This window comes from Triturus cristatus, chromosome 5_2 (assembly GCF_964204655.1).
Source record: "Triturus cristatus chromosome 5_2, aTriCri1.1, whole genome shotgun sequence".
NCBI lineage: Eukaryota > Metazoa > Chordata > Amphibia > Caudata > Salamandridae > Triturus > Triturus cristatus.
In genome coordinates this window covers 804,333,656-804,355,010 of record NC_140588.1, presented here as the reverse complement: position 1 = coordinate 804,355,010, position 21,355 = coordinate 804,333,656, and the positions used below count along the sequence as shown (strand labels likewise).

Below are 21,355 nucleotides of genomic sequence, written 5' to 3'. Positions count from 1 at the left end.
TTATGGCTGTAAGGTACTTACAATGCCCAAGAATAGACTTATTTACTGTAGGGGTACAGGGCTCATGCCACTGTACCCTCACCAATGCTATAGTGCACCCAGCTACATGGGTGGCTTACCTATCCGAGAGGCAGTGACTGTAGGCATGGATGTGTGCCATGTCGACTTTTCACTGTTCTCTGCCCCAAAACATGCAGCCTGCAATGGCAGTGTGTGTGTTAGGGTACAGGGCCTCTAAAGGTGGAACAATATGTGCTGCAGCCCTCAGAGGCCTCCCCTGGCTGGTCAGAGGGCCCTTGGTACCTATGGTACCTTTTATAAGGAACTTACATGTTGCCAAGAAGGTGCCAATTTGGGAGTACAAAGTACAGTTTTAGGGAAAGAACATAGGCCCTGGGTACCTGGTTGGCAGGAACCCAGGGCTCAGTCAAAGTGCATCAACATTAGGCAAAAAGTGGGGGGCAACTATGCAAAAAGGGGCACTTTCCTACAACTTCACTTTGCAACCTCTATTGGCTCATTTCTCCAAGTAGCTAGCATTCCCCTTATGAAGACTCAGGATGCTCTTTAGAGATACTGTTATCAACAGATGGAAAATTATTCTTACACTTATTTGTATTACAAAATGATCTTTTTAATTTTTCCATTTATGATATTCAGAGGCTGTACGGGGAGAAACAATTACAAGTTGCATAAGATATATGAATGCTATTTTTACTGTGATACATATTTCTTTTCTTTAGGGCAAATTGCCGATAACTGGAATGACTGTAACAAAGTTAGAGGAACATGAGATGGGTGAATTTTCATTTGAGATCACAGGTGAGCACAGTTATTTTTTACATGTGTTTTAAAGGATTTGAGATGCATGAAAGCAGTACATCTTACCCTTTTAATTTACCCATAGCGTCTCCAGAAATTATGTTGTTGTGGTAGTGCAATCTCCTATAGGAACAATGTTATCCTTGTGATAAATTTCTCTGTGAAAGGTATTCTGCGAATGGTACAAGTGAATGTGAATGTTGATTTCGTAAACACTTTACAAAGTGTAAGTGGCATGAACTAACATTTAATGTCAAAAGAAGATGACCATATAAACATCCAGTACTGTGAAAGCCAGGGTCGGGCTGGCCTATCGGGCAATCAGGCAAAGCCTGATGGGTGGGTCTGACAGATCTGTGTGTGGGCCAGTCTTTTGGCTGTTTGTGGACTTGTTTGATGGTCTGCTGGGCTGGTTTTTATTGTTGATTTCCCTGATATTAAAACAAACATTGCCTGCAGAAATTTCAAATCCAAGCAGTCTACCATACTTGCAAAACATTTATGCAGCATGTCTTTACAAGTTCAACACTTTCACAATTCTTAAACATGATCCCCTTTGTAGCTATCTAGTTCACTAAGTGGTACTTTCATTTTGGTGCCCAGACCTAATTACCGTCTCAGTCCGACCCAGGTGAAAGCCAAAAGTGGCTACATGGGCCTATGGCTTCATACAGATCTGAGTAGATGTGGGTTTCTGATGCTCATCATACCCTATCTGAAAGTCTTTCATCGGACCCAGGGCTGCAGTTATACATTAATTCTCAAGTTTAAAAGTTGTTTAGCCCCAGCTTTTATCCTTGCACAATATGTGTTCTCACTACTATGTGATAATCTCATTTATCTTATTACTGAGTCCTGCATACTTTCTCTGCTCAGGTCTAGTTTGCAATTCTGATATCCTGTGAGTTTCTGTGGTTGCATTTAGCCTTCCACTCAACTGCACTTCTTGTTCTGTCCAATTATCAGCCAGACTGGCTTCTTCTTTCTTCCTGATGCTCTGAATCCTCCTCCTCATCCCTTCTCTGACACTCCTCCAAGTATACCCTGCCAGAAAAATGGCAGGAAAAAACAGAACTGACATACAACTCTTTTCCTTATTCTATTCACTGCTTCCATCCTCATGAAACTCTGATCTCTTTAAAAGGGGTCAACAAATGCATAATAGCTACTTATATTTTAACGTGGCTTGGAAATTAACTCCTCTGATGCTGCCTGTTGTAGTTCATCTTTCTTTCTCCTCCATTCGGACTTCCTGTAACATCATTAGTCGCTGTGTAAAGCGCTCTGATGCCCTTTGGTCTTGTTTGCGCTTATAAAAAACGTAAATTTAATAGATCTGATTCGGGCAGCAGAGCAAAAAGGTCTCTCTATTTTAAGACTGAGAAGCAGCAGGATTGACATCTCTCCATTTCCTTTAATCATTTCATCGGGGTGCAGGAATGCTGGCTGGCTGAAGTGCTTGTGGTCCCTCATACACCAGTTATGTACTGGGGTGTCACATTGATGCCATTGTCAGCCCTATGCCCTCAAGCCCCCCAAAGCTTTGTTGCCACTGGTTGTTCTGGGGTGAGTACTCTCTGAGACTCACACACAGAAGGGAAAATCAGGAACTGTAGGAGGTGTAGATCAGTGGATACCAGAAGCAAGGTACATGCCACCATGCAGACAGAAATGTAGGCAATGTGGGGGGCTGCCATGTGGGACGATGACTGGTAACAGGCTGGTACATCCACACTTTCAGTGGTGCTCCATTATGTTTTCTGATAATCAGTGACCTGTGGCTCCATTGCTAGTGTTCTCAGATACACTCATCTCTAATAATAATTCAGTAACAAACAGGGCTGAACTTTTGCTCAGTTTGCTGGCATGTAGATTATGAGCTGTGTTTATGGTAATGGGAGCAGGTATGGTTCTTAGAATATGACCACCAAAGGAGAAACAACCATTACGACGCGGCCAATACCACTCATTACCTTTACAACGCGAGTGGCAGTACCACGCAGGATTTTTATAACACATATGCCTTTACCAGGCATGCAACTACAACAAAATGTAAGTATTAGGTTAGTATTAAGCATGGGTATATATATATATATATATATATATATATACATATATATATATATATATATATATATTTTCCAACAACGTTGTGATTCCTCCTTCCTTGAATCCCCAACAGCAACGGACACAAATGAGCTTCAATATACGGTCTTTTTAATTTAGAGCAAAAGGCAAAAACAACTTACTCTACGCGTTTCGGGAAAACACTCCCTTGATCACGAGTAAAGTGAAAGTTCACCAGGAAGTGAAATAAATAGTCATGTGATTCCATTTGATAAACAAAGAAAACAGACTTCGAGGCTTCTCGCTGTTACACGAGGCCGTTTTTTTCTTCAATGCAACTTTAACATGATTTGCTCGCAAACAAATTGTTTTGTATGGAAGTGAGCAAAAAAATTATAATATAAACTGAATGCATTATAAACAGAATATATGGCAGTTCTCATTCAATTGGATTATAACGGTTAAACGTACACCTTTAAAATCAGTTACAATTCATGTTGTTTCTTTAAACATGGTAGTCAACATTAAACATTGAAGCCCATGTGGGCATTGATATTAAATGACAATAATCACAATTTTGCAACGAATAAAAATTCTGCAACGAATAAAAATTCTACTCAGCATGTAAGCAGATAAATGCCACCATGAATAAATGCATCTCCAGTCATTACTTCTTGCCCCAGTGGGCTTTAAACAAGAAACTCAATCTTCCATACGTCACCAGAATAGATCAAAGTTTGCATCTACAAGAAAAAGCAAATAAATCAATCAACAATTTGATCGAAGGGAATCACTGAGACCACAATCCCTGAAGCTTTACACTTAATGGAAAATATTAAAAACATTTTTGGCAATTACTTTTGTAATGTAGCTGCTGACTCTCGTTTCGACAATGTCTGACTGTGGAGAACTAATGGGAACATCTGAATATTTTTCTCACCCCAAATGCACCGCTAACTCTTCATCACAATTGTGACCAATGGGGGCCAATGTTCCATATTGAATTATAAGTTTAGACTCTAATCGTCTAAGGTCTCGAACCCTGTTGCCCCCTCTTTGTTTAATCTTTATTGAGTCAAGAACACAGAAACTGAGTAAGTCACTGTTCTGACTGTGGTGACTCAAGAAGTGGTGGGCAACAGGGTATTGTTTATCGCCATGTTTTATGGCGCGAAGGTGTTCCAGAATTCTGATTTTTGCTTTATGTATAGTACTACCGATGTAAGTTTTTTTACAAGGACAGAACAAAGCATAAACCGCAAAATCTGTGTTACATGATGTATGCTTCAAAATTTTGTAGGGCTTATTGTTTGGAGAAAGAATGCATTCCTTACAGTTTTTACTGTGTTTACAGGCCTTGCATTTTCTGCATGGATAAAAACCTTGTACCCCTAAAATGTTGGTATGCGTGGGTTCAATGGCTCTGCACAATGTATCCTTCAATGATCTTGCCTTTCTATACGTGACTTGTGGAAACATTTCCACACTTTTTGAAAGGTCACTGTCAGTATGTAACACTGGCCAAAAGGTTTTAAGGCTTTTACGAAAATGTATGGCCTGATTGTTGTAGGTGGTAATAAACCTTATTTTCTCTGTCTCTTCATCGTTCTTTTCTTTATCAGTTAGTAATGATTCTCTTGATCTTCTAGCCACTTCTGCCTTTGCTTTGTTAATGACCGTTGTAGAATATCCTCTTTCTAAAAATCTCAAAATCATCACTTCTTCTTCCCTTCCATAATCCTCAGGTGAGCTGCAGTTACGCTTAGCCCGCAAGAGTTCTCCTAGTGGGATACTGTCTAACAGAGGTTTTGGATGACAGCTACGGGCATGCAGGAGGCTATTCCCAGCTGTTTTCTTCCTAAATAGGCAGCTTGTTAAGTTGTCATTTTGGATGGTAAGGGAGAGATCAAGAAACTCAATGGTAGTTCGTGACCATTGGCTTGTGAACTGAAGGTTGAAAATATTGTTGTTGAGGCTCTCCACAAACAAATTTGCTTCGGTTTCACTGCCATTCCAAATGCAAAGGATGTCATCTATGTACTGTACCCACTTTACTACTTTTTCTTTGAAAACATCATGTTCTTTAACGACCTTTTCCTCCCAGTACCCCAAATAGAGACCCGCAAAGCAAGGAGCAAAGCAAGTCCCCATTGAAGTACCGAGAGATTGTTTATAGATTTTGCCATCAAAAATGAAAAAGTTTTGTGTTAGACAAGAAGACATCATTTCAACGAGCATCTCGGTGTGTCTGAGATATGAGATTGATCTTTCATTGAGGTAGTATTTGCATGCTGCAAGTCCCAACTCATGTGGTATACATGTGTAGAGACTTGCAACATCCAAAGCTAGGAGTGAAAATTCTTTTTTCCACTCCAGATTCTCAATGACTTTCAAAAAATGACCTGTGTCCTTTATGTATGATGGAAGCTTGGTGACAAAAGGTTGCAGGAAAAAATCAACGTATTTGGAAGTATTTTCCATACAGCTACCTCTGGAAGAAACAATCGGTCTTCCAGGGGGGTCTGTTGGATTTTTATGAATCTTAGGTAATAGGTATAGAGCTGGTAACCTTGGATGTTTGCACATCAAAAAATCATACTCATTTTTCTCTAATACCCCATCCTTCTTCCATTTCTCTAAGTTTGCTTGAAACAGTCTAATAGAATGTTCGTACTCCATCTTATTGCTTCTTTGATACTTTTCGCTATCTGCGAGTTGTTGCAAGCCTTCTTCTATGTATTTTTTTCGTGATTGAACAACCACATTTCCCCCTTTGTCTGATTTTTTTGATAACTATAGAGTTATCATTTTTCAAACTGTCAATAGCATCCCTTTGTGCTACTGTAACATTTCTCCACCCATGCCATTTTTTCTTTGAAAGTTTCATTAACTCCTGTGTTACCCCTCTTTCGAATACCTCAATCGCCTCGTTTTTAATTTGAGGTAAAAAAATGGACTTTGGTTTAAAAGGATTTCTGGCATTCAAATTAAGGATGACATTTTCATTTTCAAAATCAGAAAAAGGATTGTCGTTACTTGCTGCTAAACCCGCCAACACATTAGCTGTATGAAGTAACTCGGCATCATTAATACTCCCTGTGCTTGGATTATCTTTGCTGCTTTCTACTTTAGTTTCAACCTTGGTAGCAAACCATTTTTTTATACGCAATTTCCTAGTGAAATGGAAAAGATCTCTTCGGCTTTGCGTGTAATTAAAGTCATTAGACGGACAAAAGGTGAGTCCAAGGGCAAGTAGTTCCACTTCAAAATCACTGAGCACTCTGTCCGATAAGTTGATTACTGTTTTCTTATCCATCACTTCGTCTTGCTTTGGCCCCTTGTACGACTTCCCACTGGGCTCTTATTGTCTTTCCGTGTTGGCTTGTTTCCTCCTCTTGCACCTCTGCCTCCTCTTCCACGACCTCGTACGTTTCCTTGTTTGTTGTTGGTTTGTCTCCCCTTGGCCATCATGTTGAATTCTGTTAAAATGCTTGTTTTTACTCCTTCGAAATTGGAAATGTTAGAAACTTCGCTGCTGCTGGCGAGACTTCCGTCTGTTTGGGGTTCAGTATCTGTTAGTTCTTCTTGTAGACTGGTTCCTCTATTCGTGTTCTCAACTATTGGCATTTCCACGGGGGGATTTTTTCGAAGTAGGTCGTATTTTTTTGCAAAGGTTAGGATTTGTCCTTTTTGGTGATCCACCAAATCTCTTTGAAACTTTCTCTGTTTTTTTACTTTAATGTCGTCCTCAATTTTTTCCAAATTTCTTTCTATTTTGTCCATTTCTTTCTTGAATTCATCTTGTTCACAGAGCGCTTTGATCTTTTCAGTTAGCTCATCAATGATGTCTGCCAGCCTTTCACAATCCTTTTTGGCGTGTTTAACCAATAATATTAACATATTGGTTGAGCAGTTATGGTTATTGCTCGCCCAGTCATTCACTAATTCAGGGTCAGGGTCATTAAAAGTAGGCGTGATGAAAATACGTAACCCTCTGGGTATTCTACCCACATCAATGTATTTTTGTAGGGTAGTGGCTTCCCACCATTTGTTCTGCTCCGTTTTTAACGCCTTCCACAATTGATCCCATAATTGTCGTTTACTCGATGTAGGTATGTCCTTGCTGGTTGACGGTCTTTTATCGGCTGTCTCCACAGTCTCTGCATTGTCAAACATCTTGTCTGCTGCTTCGGCGCGTTTAATGTTCCTTGTTGTTGCCATTGCTTGCTCTTATAATTTAAACGCTGTTCTGCGTGACCGTTGATCGCTCCAAAAGTCTGTTGGTTTCCCTACTGACTTGATATCCCATCAGCGCATTGATGAAGGCACCACTCCGGTATGACACAGGTCAAAACGGGAACAATTCTAAACTGTAATATAACATTCTATCCCGTTTGTCCTTTAATCACCTTTGGTGACGAAAATGCGCGGGTGGGGGGGTTTTTCAATATATATATGTATGTGTGTGAAAGGTGGTTTTTTTTCGGGTGGTCATGGACTACGTTTTAAATGTAAGTATTGGGTATATGTGGTTGATGTGCAGTCTTGCAGTACGGTGGCATCAAGCAACTAAAAAAACTCTACAGCTGCCTTCTTCCGTGCGTGTAAATTTATTCAGTTTAAAAAATAGAACAATAACTCCGTAAAAGAAGTGCAAAGAAATACAAAAAAATATAATCCACGACTAACTTGTTTCGGCGTGTTGCCTTTTAATGGGCCTATATAATCGACATGGCGTATAATGCTGTTTTATAAATTGTCCTAGCTCCATTTCATAGCCTAGTTGAGCACTGGAATGCTGACCAATAAAAGTGAGTGACTCTTACTCGCCACCATAACGAAGTGCACTCCGTCTTTTACTATTCGTCAACAATAAGCATAATCACATTTTACATAAATGGTTGCCACACTAAACCTCATTCATGTACCATTTATGGCATTCCCGGCTCTATCAACATTTTCTTCTTTTTTTCTTTTTTTACTTTCCTTTCCTCTTTTCTAATGTTATTATATTATGTTTCATTTCATTCAAGTTACAAGTGCAACATATCACGTTCCTAGGCATATCGCTATTTTTAAAACTCTGTTCATATTATCATTGATTTCATCATAGATCCTCGTCACCTGATTATGCAGTGCTTTGTGATATGCCCAATTATTATACTTGTTCTGCTACATATAATGCATCCATTACCAATCTAATAGCTCACGTACTGAGCCAATATATTACATTGCATCTGCTCATTTACATGCGCTACACATTCCCAAGAATGTGTTCAATCTCATCACCCATATAAACCTTATCCACTGAATGTTTTCAGTACTCTTCTCCATATAGGTTACCAATCTTCTCCATATAGGTAACCAATGACATAAAGTTTCACATATCATCGTATTCAAACACATATTGCACTCTCCCCGGCATTGTGTATCTTGTGCACTCCAATTCGTGCTCATTCTCTGAACCCGTAGGTGATAGTGTTTTCCTTATTTCATACGTCCTCTATGTTTCAGAGTGTGCCCTGTGTCCTAATTTAATCTTGTTACATTCATTAATGAATAACCTCTGCGTTCATTTGTCTGAACATTTTAAGGTGACGCTCGGAAGTGCAGTTTAAGTTGTATTTGTCTATCGATTGGAACATAAAAAAGTGGTGTATGCTCAAGTGCAAAAATGTTTCATGGTGTTCCTAACACCAATCCAAATATTTCTCTGTATTAGGGGCTCACTCTGCCTTAAGCATCATTGAATAATATATGTTGAGGTGCATATATATATCTTAAAGTTACTTTCCATTTGTTCACTAGTCTTGGTAAAGTGACACGTGCTAAAGTACAGCTTAGTATTCGATAATATACCCTATTTATAAAAATGTGACGTGCTAAAGTGCAGATTTATTGTGGTGTTCATAATATCCATCCGAGTTTTTCTTTACTTTTGGGGGGCTCCCCTGCCTCCTTTAGTCTGGTCATAGCGAGATGATGTATGCTATTTATTTTTCATACTTAATAAGATGACACATATTAACATGAAGTGACCTGTGCCAAAGTGAAATATGGCTTTTAGATTGTATCTACATTCAGCTGTGTGGACGAGTATGAGTACAGTACTTGGCTAATGATGAATGTTAAAGTGCAGTGCATAGGTTATACAATTCATACCATGCAGTTCAGCAAGAAATATATATAGGTACATATTCAACATAAAAGTAAGTCCAGATTTCAACTTATTGAAACGGATGTCAACAATATTGAAAGGCTCTTCTCATGATCACATACCTCTAATAGCTGACACAGGGGATTATTTCTTCTCTTATGTTACATACAGTTACAGAGATTTATGGCCAGAAATCTATAGTTCTCCACATTAATCATTGTATGTAAGTGTTCATGCAGCTCCGAATCAATATTATGGCCCCATGGCACTTTCGTTCCCAGCATCACATTGCCTATCAAGAAATGTTTTGGGCCCTTCCCTGTCGCGGGTACTTTGGCCTCCCACACAAGTGAGGCACCATTTTTATTGGGGGAACGCTGGGTGGTGGGAAATTTGTGTGAGCCCAGTGATGCCACAACTTTCCCACACAAAAATGTGTGAAAAGGGTGATTTTTTTCAGCTAAAATGGAGGTTTGCAGGGCATTCTGGGTAAGGAAACATTGGGGGAGCCATGCAAGCCATACCTCCCTGGAAGCCCCCGGGTGTCTAGTTTTCAGAAATGTGTGGGTTAGGTAGGTTTCCCTAGATGGCTGCCGAGCCCCGGGCCAAAAACTCATGGGACCCCCATGCAAAACCAGGTTGGTTTGTGATAGGTAATTTTGATGTTGCCTCAATAGATTTTGAGCCTTTGCCTGTCGCGGGTCCTTGACACACCCACGCAAGTGAGGTACCATTTTTATCGGGAGACCTGGGGGAATGCTGAGGGGTTGGAAATTTGTTGTTATTCTCCGCTGTGTGAAAATATGGGCACAATAATGCAAGGAAAATGTCATAGTCACATTTTGAGGTTTGCAGGACATTGTGGGTAAGATAACTTGTTGGGATCCACAAGAGAGACATCACCATGCACTCCCATGGGTATTTAGTTTACGACAAAAACTACAGTTGTTAGGTTATTCTTAAATTAAATGTACAGCTTGGCAGAGAGACAAAACAGACAAAGATTACTGCACAGCCATCTATTCCTCAAGCACACACACATACTGGTTGGATTTGGCACGAGGGCGAGTGATGGTTCAGTATATAAAATTGTATTAACAAAGAGATTTCACAAAAATAAAATGCACTGTCAATAATTAAATGGACAAAAAACTGAACCGGTGACTCGCAGCTCGTGAGCTGTAAAGCCACTTCAAGGCACCAACCTCTTTACAGGCCATTCACACACCTTTCATACATGATACACACAAGACCATTTACACCACCAGGCACAAAACCAACACATTACAACATTCACAAAAAAGGAAAAAGGTACACCCTGCTTGACAAAAACAGAAAAGACACATTTTTATGCACAACCACCAATTCCTCAAGCACACATACATACTGGTTGGATTTGGCACAAGTGATGGTTCAGTATATACAGTTGTATTAACCAGAGATTTCACAAAAATGAAATGCACTGTTAATTGAAAGGACGAAACTGAAACATTGACTCTCAGCTCGTGAGCTGTAAAGCCACATCAAGGCACCAACCTCTTTACAGGCCATTCATACACCTTTCATACGTGTGACACATACAAAACCATTCACAACGCCAGCCGCGGGCCCAGCACATTACAACACTCACACCAGCAGACAGCGCCATTTAAGGGCCCATCACTTTAACACGCCCACATTCCTGACACAGCAACCACACCAGCTCACGGATTACGTTGAGTGGCGTTTGGCTAGCAGTGTGTGTAGTGACCAGCAGCTGGTCACTACTCACACACCGCCAGCCAAGCGCCAGTCCACGCACACCACACCGCCATCCAAGCGCCAGTCCATGCACACCGCCAGCCAAGTGCCAGTCCACGCACTCCACACCGTCAGCCATGCGCCAGTCCACGCACACCGCCAGCCAAGCGCCAGTCCACGCACACCACACCGCCAGCCAAGCGCAGGTCCACACACACCGACAGCCAAGCGCCAGTCCACGCACACCTCCAGCCAAGCGCCAGTACAAACACACCGCCAGCCAAGCGCCAGTCCACGCACACCACCAGCCAGGCACCAGTCCAAACACACCGCCAGCCAAGTGCCAGTACAAACACACTGCCAGCCAAGCGCAAGTCCATGCACACCGCCAGCCAAGCACCAGTCCACACACACCGCCAGCCAAGCGCCAGTCCACGCACACGACACTGTCAGCCATGCGCCAGTCCACACACACTGCCAGCCAAGCGCCAGTCCACGCACACCTCCAGCCAAGCGCCAGTCCACGCACACCGCCAGCCAAGCGCCAGTACAAACACACCGCCAGCCAAGTGCCAGTCCACGCACACCGCCAGCCAAGCGCCAGTCCATGCACACCACACCGCCAGCCAAGCGCCAGTCCACGCACACCGCCAGTCATGTGCCAGTCCACGCACACCACACCGCCTGCCAAGCGCCAGTCCACGCACACCGCCAGCCAAGCGCCAGTACAAACACACCGCCAGCCAAGCGTCAGTACAAACACACCGCCAGCCAAGCGCCAATCCAAACACACCACCAGCCAAGCGCCAGACCGCGCACACCGCCAGACAAGCGCCACTCCACGCACACCGCCATCACATTTAGGATTTTTTTTATATAAATAAGAAAACACAAACAAATTGCAAATGGATACAAATCTACAAACACAAAAACTGAAAATAAATACACTACACAAATGCCAACCTTGAAACTGAACAAAAAATATTAAACAATAGAGGCCAGGCAGTTCACTTTACCACTCATGGATGCTCCCAAAAATTATTTTGCGTGTGGTACATTCTAAAACAGGCAGGCACACAGCCCAGGGTTAGAAGGACACTCGGGGCAGTACATACAAGTCTCCTTACGCATACCTTTTCGCCAACAGACTCTACATCTCCTACTGGGAAAGTCTTTTGAGGGTGTGGGAGGAATGTGATCAGGAAATTGGCGATCTTTCAATCTAGCAACATCCTCCACCACTCCAACTCTAGGATCACTTGCCTGTTCCACTAAAACAAGGCTGCCTATTAGAGACTCCTGAAACTTAGCAAAAGTCATCTTTGACACAACACAACAAAAGCATTAAAGGTTGCTGAGTGGAAAAGATGAATAGCCAACTTCTTGTACCAAACGTAAGCCTTACGAACAGCAGCATAAGGTTCCAACCTCTGATCTACTCTGTCAACACCACCCATGTGCCTATTATAGTCTAAAATGCACACAGGTTTGCACGCTTCAGCAACCTGACCCCAAACAGTCACAGGTGCAATGCTTTCATCATGGATGGTAGTCAGCATGTAGACATCTCTCCTGTCTGAAAACTTCACAGCTAGAAGTTCCTTGCAACGCACTGAACTGTCTCCGTACAAGCTTTTGACAAACAAGTTCTTTTGGGAAACCTTTACGGTTAGAGCGGATTGTCCCACAAGCAACAGTGTCCACTTTGGCCAATTCCCTGAACAACACACACCAGTGTAGAAGTTATCTACATATAAATGGTGGCCTTTGTTAAAAAATCCTCTATCAAGTTCCCACACAATTTTCTCAGTCACTCCAAAAGTGGACGAACAACCAGGGGGGGTTAATCCTGTATTCCTTACCGGTGTACACCCTGAAATTAGAGACATATCCAGTCCTACTGTCACACAGCATATACAGCTTAATTCCATAGCGTGCCCTCTTACTAGGAATGTATTGCCTAAAACCAAGCGGCCCTTGAACAACACCAAAGACTCATCTAACGGGATGCACTTAACAATCGAGTCTGCACCATGTCCCCTTGTTATACAAACTATATGTATTGAGCAACAACAACCCTAGCTTCATCAGAAAGTGTCACACATAGTCGTTGAAATATCACTCGTAACTACACTGAAATGATGGAAATGTCAGACATAGCAACATGAAACCTTGGCAGCTATGCATGTGAGTATCATTGTCAGACATGGAGAGTTGCATCTTTGCTAGGTGTAGATAAATCCACTGGGTGCTGTTCCCATCAGAAAAGGAACCTCTAATGACAGCCCGCCTAGCAAAGCAGCCACCCTTTTCATCTGCTTATCCTCTCAAGATTCTAGTGCTTATTTTCCCCATTGGAAGTTGTGATTCAGTCAAACTTCCATTTGACAGAGAATATTCCAAGCACTTACAGTTGCACAAAGTACAACCCATTAATTACACTGCGCTTCAGGACTGTTACACACCAATACCTGTCCTTATCAAGACTCGCCAGACTCGCTCCTAGGGGTCAAAATGTCGGCATTAATCACCCTTTGGACTGCCCTTCCTTATAATAGGATTTCTTTTTATTAGTACACGAAAGGCAATATGCATTATATTTTGCAACGGTTGCTGTTTGGTCCAGTGTGCGGGCGGTACATCATTCATAGCATTACTTGTGTTTCGACAGTCAGCCATACCACTAGTGTAGTAACAGGCTTTCTACGTTTTCCAGAGGGCGCTATGAAATGGAGTATAAACCCCTGGGGCTTCATTACGTCCTCAGTGCTATAACTGGCCACAGTAGCTTTGTCAAGGAGCTCAGAGCTTTTGGAATTTATGAGGGCATCCACTCCTTCATATACAAATCTCTCAAATTTCATGCACCAGACCACATCTATAGGTCATGGTTCCAAATGCGGCAGAGTTGGACAAACACCACAATACTGCAATGTAGCGCCGGGCCACCACCAATCCTAAGTTGCAAAGCAAGCACTTGTATCTGATGCCGTCCTGGTGTCCCCACACGCCAAGTCTACAAAGCTTTCCAGATCACTGTCAACCCAGTGGCCACTACCAGGGTTTGTACCACACTTCCAGTTTAACTGCAGGGCGGCAGTCCCGCAGCATATGTATAAAGGTACCAATCTGACAGCAACCCTGGAGGCATTCATCAATTTCCGCCCTACCAGTCCTAGCCATAAGTACCCTAGTGTAGTGGTTCTTAACCTGTGATCTCAGGACCCCTTGGGGTCAGCTAAGCCTATAAAGGGGGTCCGCTACTGCTTCGTAAATGAAATAATATTAACAGATTAATAAAGTGTATATAAATAAGGAAACCAAATGTAAAACTAAAAATGTAAAACAGTTCTGTAAACCTTAAGGAAAAAGAAATTGAGGCTAAAAATGAAGTTAGTATTCTCAGATTGATTAGTGGAAGCTGTGCAAGTGCATCAAGCAGAATATAATAAGGACGATGAATGGCTTAAATAGAATTTAAAAACATTTAATCATCTGGTTATATGATGAGAATTGCTGTTTCTGTGTTTTATGTGTTATTTTGCTGTTCAAATCATCGAAAATGCCTAGGCTGGTGTCCTCTGCTTCCAGCAATGGCTTAGTGGGGATCCCCTGATTCCAATAATGATTCAGTGGGGGTCCCGAGACCCAGTAACAATTAAGCCGGGTTCCACGGTAGTCAAAAGGTTAAAAACCCCTCTAGTGTAGTAGATTCTCTGTAGGGCATTTAATTGCAGAAGCCGAAATCCTGCTTTAGTCGCCATCCTCAAAGGATTTCTTGAGAAACAATCCTCCGATTTACCCCTCAACTAATTTTCCCTAATTAAGTGACAGCCTCCAGGCTGTAAATAATGTGCTGCTTCGCTCATTACTAGTGGAACTTGGGTCTGAAAAGACCTTTAGGCCTTCGCTGTTGTTGGTAAGAGAGTAGACAATTGTTCCTAAGGGGTAAAATATGAAAATATACAAACCTTGCAATTGTTGAGGATCATTTGTTTTATGTATTTTTGTCTCTAGGCATCAGATCCGCATGGTATTTCCCAAAACTCTCAATAAATTCCAAGCAATTTCAAGTCTGATTTTATCTGGTACCATAATCGCATTCCGACTGCCAATAATTTTTAAACTATTTATTTTACTTTTGTGAGGACTTGTTTCTAATACAGAATTCTTGAATTATTTGTGTTTGGTAAGTATGTTCAGTTTGATGAAAGTGCAGTATTTTCTGATCTTTGTGGACCTAAAATTGTTTACAAATGTCCATAGGCAGCATGATAGAAAGAATAGTGGTGTCCTGTAACAACAGCCAAGAGTTGCAAGAATGGATCGATCACCTTCACCGCCTAACAAAAGGAACATGCCCAAGCAATCCATTATCAAAAACACTGTCTTGGGCCGGCCACTCGGTGAGTATTGTCTGCTTTTGTATTACGCACCGTGGTAACTCATCTAATTTGTGTGCTTTAAAATGTTCGTTTGATAGTTTAAATACTGTGCAGCGATGGCCCTCGGTGCAGCTTTAAACATGCTCTTTTTATGTTACAATTAATCCAGCTCTTGAAATATTCCTTGTTGGAGACAAGGACTCCTGAAACCCTGTGCTATTCTTCGGTGCCAGGTTGTGTTAGTGGTGTGCAAGACTTCTTTCTCCAGGAGGGTTTATATAAATAGACATGCTGTTTGAATAGACTTCTTTCTGAGCTCAGAATCTCCTAGTATGATAAATATGAAACAGATCCTGCTTTAAAATGAATTGTTTTTCATGAACAGAACTTGCTTTCACCTATACATCCGTTCTGCAGCAGAGATCCCCCTCAGGCATCTCCCCCTGTAAGAAGCTTACTGCGCCTGTGAGTGTCTGGGGTCTCCCTAGATCACTGCTCTGTTTGGCAGTCCGAGAGGTCCTTCACCTATTTCCTTCTGCTCTACTATCTTCAGGTTTGGTACTGACCGCTACCTCCTGGGTTGCCATAAAAATGACCATTGGTAATATTCAAACACTTTCTTTAATTGAGGACTGGCATAAAGTATGATACACAGATCAACCATAAGAAACAGAGAAGTCAATGATTCATCCCCATTTAGTAACTATTGTTCAAAACCGAGTGTAAACACCAGTTCAGCCTCTGCGAACGAGGCTAGGGAGGTGGGTGGATGGGACAGAAAATGAGTGAGGGGACACACCAGTGAACGTATACCATACCTAAACCAATTATCCACTCTCCCACTATTCCATACGTCCAGCTCCGGGTCAGTCTACATTATCATGGAAGCTTAATTTGCCAAGCGGCGTATTACAATGCACTGGAAACTGCTATCGGACCTCAGGTGAAAAGGAGGAAAGTTGATCTTCAACGATGGGCCGAACTGGAAGGGGATGCCCTTCTTAGAGAAGACCACAAGGGAAGGGGAATGTTGGGCCTGTGAGGCACTGGTTGACGCACTGAGAGAAGGGGATGCTAATGATGAAACCACCTCCTCGGGTTCAATGCCCTTATGTCCCCCAGAACTACGGACACAGGCTATTGGACTCAAGACCTGCCATTCCGCCAATACCGGTTTATCCGTCCACAACCAGAGAGAGTTAACTGAGACCTAAATTTCCCAGGATAGACAGCACCTTACTAGATGGGGGCTGTTCTGTTATATTATTGGGAATACCTGTTATAAGTTTGATTAATGCACACAACTCGTTACTCATACTACCTACGACACTACAGTACTTTTGATGCAACAGCTTTTTATGGGGGAGTTTTGTATATCTCAAACTCAACCTGAAGGTAGCTAAGTACCAGTTGCGTTACAGACAAATTCATTTTGTTAGGTATGAGGAGATTAAGTGCTTTGCCCCGAATCACAGGATGTTGAGCATCCCTGCTGAGACTAAAACGCGGTTCTTCAGATTCTGGGCCGACCACTCTAGCCGCTAGGCCACATCCTCCCCCAGGTGATTGCAGGAGCCCCCACGTCTCTTGAATCTGACAATCTACAATTAACGTTCGGGAGGACCGGGAGCAGCAACATAGGACGAACGTGGGATTCTTTTCCTGGGACAAATGAACAGGAGTTTCCCCTCCCCCCATGTGGCAAGTAGTTGTTACAACTAGGGCTTGACGTTTGGAAGCCATTTAGGAAGCGGAGTGCGGCCTTTGCCACACCCGCACAGTGGTATTTTCTTGCCACCTGTTGGTAAGAACGGAGCCCCCAGTTTAGACTTAGGTCCTGATGAATGCCCTGGACACACTCGGGCCTACATGGCAGAAACATGTTGACCATTCACGAGACGGTTAGGGGACACTAAACATCCCACTCACCGTCCTATGTTTTTAGTATCATCTAGTTATTAGCCACTATAAAACGGACTTTCTGGTAACTATAATGATTTTTAACTTCACTTTCCATTTCACGGGCCCCCACTCCTTAGTTTAGAAGTGCATCCCTGTCTTCAGGTGTATGTCCGCCCTCTATCAAACGAAGGTTGTAGAGGGCGAGGACTGGCCGATGATGAAGCATGACACCAGGTGGTGTGTGAGACCAGTCCGTTACTTTTTGTGAGATGTCCCCACTCACAATGGTTTTATAACTGTAGTAGGGTCACGCCTCACTAGGAGCAGCTTTCTGTGGTAAACATTTAGCAATGGAGGCCGCTAGCTCCTAGAACCACACGCCTCTTGTTCCTTCTTCCACACACTGTGGAGCCCTCTTGTGATTACATTATAATCTACAATTAACTACTTACACAGATGACAGGTTGGGTCTACTGGGCATGTTTCATCCTATTCCTCTGTACTTGCTTGATGTTTATATGGAAATCAATCAAATCTTTAAAAATAAAGCCCAATTCCAGCTGTAAGTCTCAGCCTTTGGATACTTGACAACTCATGATGTTTATTCAGGCTCTTCTTTCTCACTTTCAGAAATGATTGACAACTTCACTTTCTATGAATACATGATGCCATCCCTCAGAAGCCCCCCCTTGATTTCCTGAGATGTAACAATGTGCCTCATTATTGATACTTTGTTTTTGATATTCTGCAGTTCCTGCATCTGCCTCTGATTAGCCTGACTTTCAGGTAAAATCAAGATGCTTACCTTGTCAGTGAAAGTAGCTTGTTGTTCATTGTCTAAGGCATCTTTGTCTTATGCACTGCCCAGCTCTGCTGTCACAGTACCAATGGCTTCTTAATTCCCCCTAGTTGGAAGTCTTTATGTCTTCGCAACTTAACACTGAACAAGGAGCTGGATCTATCACAAAATAATGTCTCACCTGCTGTCTGAGGTGGCATCCCCACTAAGCAAATATTGGCAGACCCATTGTATTGTCTAGGTATTTAATTTAGGATTCCTTGTGAAATTGACATTGAGGCAGAATTGTGCAGGTCCTGAATTCCTCTGATTTTCTAGTGTATTTGATGTCTTTTATCAATGACTCCTGTTCTGAGACCTTTGAAATAAGACCTTTCAAGTGTTCCTCTTTTGCCATGAGCAACTGGTCTAAGATACACATTGAGGTTTTGATGGAGAACAGCTTTTTTGTACTAAAATTGGTTTGTCATAGTGTTGTGTAGTTCCTGCAAATCTATATAGGATCTGCACGTTTAGACAACATAAACTGTGAGATTGGTGTTCTGCCTACTTACAGTCACCTCCACCGGATATGTTCGCCTGTAGACCAGCTAGCTCACAGTGCCACTATGTGCCCCTCTTACCAAGGAGTGAATACTTTCTGGTAACTATAGAACATGACAACCCTGACCCCTCAGGGATTGTGGCAACAGTACAGTACTTTTTGCTCTGTCACTCGTACTCACTTTGTCTCAGAGGGATACACAGAATAAAGGATGAGGACGTTTTCAATAAGCATTTTTTGAACCAGTGTCATTCTAGTGTAACGTATGTGTGCTGCAACAAGCATAAGACAGAAACAGATAGATACGGTTATAAGCACCTACAGGATAAACAGATGGTAGAATTCTAACAGCGCTAAAATGACAAATATACGCAGGCATATAAATACATGACAGTAACAAAGCTTACTCCTATTATGCTAACCCTAACTAGATGTACCTAAGTGTACCTAGCATGTATGTAGATGTATAGCCAAGAATCCCCCCTAAGAAAGAGCCAACCCCATTACCTGATGTGAATGAAGGACCCCGTCTTGGTCCCGAGTTGGACACCATGCGAGGGATGTCAGGCCACTGCGTGCTGTAGTATCTGCATGTAGGGACCTCAGCATCTCATGTCAATGTGTTAGCATGGAAGTCTTTCTCCTCTGCCTTGCTCAGCGAAGATGTGGTGCTTATAAACCCAAAAGGTACTCTCAGGGGTTCTACCTTGCTGTGTCATGTCGTCCGAGGATGATGATAGTGATGAACTTTATACACAGTTATTATGCAGAAGATGGTAATCCTGCTGTGATTCTGAGAATACTCATGCATAATATATTTGGCTAGTTTTCGGAGAAAACCACACAAAATTTATGCAGCACCTAAACAGGTAAAAGGTTAGCACCAAAAACAGTTTTGTAGTACAATGGCAGGGTAAATGTAGGTGAAAGGTTAGGAGACTACCAAGGCCTATATTGAGGTACATTGGAAATGGTAACAGCATCTTAAGGCTGTCAGGATCAGGAGTTCCTCCCAAAATATCCCATTCCTGTATCTCCAGGGTCTTGCTACATGACTTACTTCTCCAACATCTGCAATGGTATTATAGCTGTGGAAACATTTCTCTTCTCGTCTTTGTTCCTCTGTATAACTCTTTTGACTGTATCGTGCTACAGAGTCCCTTTGCCAATATCAGATGTTTGGAGGTTCAACAAAAAAGGGTTTCATGTGATGCTGGATCACACACCCTTTTGACACTGACTAGCAGTCTTTCTTGGTATCCCCTTAGAAGACTGAATAAAGTCATGAATCTAGCAAGCCATCCAGGTCGTTTGTCCCCAGCAGCCATGTATGCCAAACTTACCGGCATTAAGGAAGGTGTAATCCTCTAGTCTGTGGCCACAGGCCCCTATTGCCCTCATAAGGGGCGCAGATGATATACCTTCTCTTCATGTAGCCTGCCTTCTGGACAAAAAGGAGAATGCACGAAGACGGAGGCTATAGGTTGTGGGCTTTCATTTGGCGGCAAATACTGGAGTCTTTTGTCAAGGGGTTATAAGGAGCAGTTTGAAAAGACAGCTAAGGTTGTTCTATCTCTGCAAGTTGATATCAACAACAGAGCTCATCATGGTGGTGGATAAACTGGCCTCAAAGCATGCCATGAAATAATCCTTGGATAAGGCAGACTCTTTTTTTTTTTTTATCCATATGTACCATAAACATTTCTTGCAATGCTAAGCCTGGCTAAAGTGCATAGTTTTCACTCCAAAGGTGAAAACCAGAATACTGAACATCACATTTAATATAAAAGACCTAGTTGGAGAGGAGGCAGATGTCTGCTTGCAAATGATCAAAGCAGATAAGAAAATGGCAAAAGGGAGGGGAGTTCTATAAGCGAAGTGCCAGTGAAGCAGGCTTGGTCAACAACAGAAGTTTGTTGTCACCTACCCTGCTACTTCAATAGACCTTCTCTTTGCCATTCTGTGGATACTAGCACTAATACTCCTGTGCAGTCAGCGGGGGTTAAGGTCTGCAGAGCGACCCTGGAAAGGAGGCTTCCACATGAGAGACCCCAGCTCTTATGGTTAGAAACAAATGGGTGATAGAAATATTCACAGTAGGCCACACGCTGGCAAGCTACCACCCCAATCACCATCCTTGCAATGAAGTCTGCAAATATAACTGGCAGCTGGAAAATGAAGTTTCAGATACTTCTTCACAAAAATGCAGGTGAGGAAATTTCATTACACTAGATAATCCAAGGGAACTACATCAAGGACTTCGTATGCAGAAAAGGCATAAGAGTCGGCAACCCTTTACAAACCTCAGGATGTTGACAAGGTCGTCCATAAACAGATTTTCATTATGCTCATACTGTAAGAAGTAGTACGGTACATCTGAGAGGGTTCTTGTGTTCTCTAAATCTGAAAGAAACTATTAGTTATAGATTCCTTACCTTAGAATTACCCCCAGGCGTCAGACTGGATCCAAAGAATATTTTCTCAGCAGTACCCCTGCGCGTCAGTAGGTGGCGTCGGTCGACTCCGAGTTTGTTGTCGGCACCGTGAAGACGTTTCGATATATACTTAGACGCCGCCCCTGCGTGCTTATTTTTCCGCGCCAGCCAGCGCAGATCCACAGAGAGTCAGTCACAGACCCGCACCTCGTGTGCCTTTGGTGCCTGGTGCGCGACCACGACCCAAAGTCGTGCTCCGACTGTCGGGCCATTAACCGAAGTCTTTGCGGGAGAGGTCCCTAAAGCTTCTGGAGGTCTGGCAGTCCGCTCCGTGCCGTTCGAAGTCCCGGTCGAGTGGGAGGTCGTGGAGTCACCACCATCACTCCTCATCGAAGTCTTCAGGTAAGTCGAAGCACAAGAAGAAGGCGAAGAAGCACCGTTGCTCTTCGCCTTCTCCCCGTCTGTCGGCCGATGCGATGCGGGGCGCGGAAGGTCGTTGCCTTT

General features: G+C 42.7%; 1 protein-coding gene across 2 annotated transcripts in view; it reads left to right on the top strand.

The window, feature by feature from the left end:
• The window catches only part of ARHGEF6 (Rac/Cdc42 guanine nucleotide exchange factor 6), a 712,936-nt gene that overhangs the window by 441,737 nt on the left and 249,844 nt on the right, over positions 1-21,355 (top strand). For both annotated transcript variants that reach the window (XM_085607964.1, XM_085607965.1), the window contains exons 14-15: positions 744-822; positions 15,053-15,192. In XM_085607964.1, coding sequence (XP_085464090.1) covers positions 744-822; positions 15,053-15,192 — 219 coding nt within the window. The remainder of the gene's footprint in view (positions 1-743; positions 823-15,052; positions 15,193-21,355) is intronic.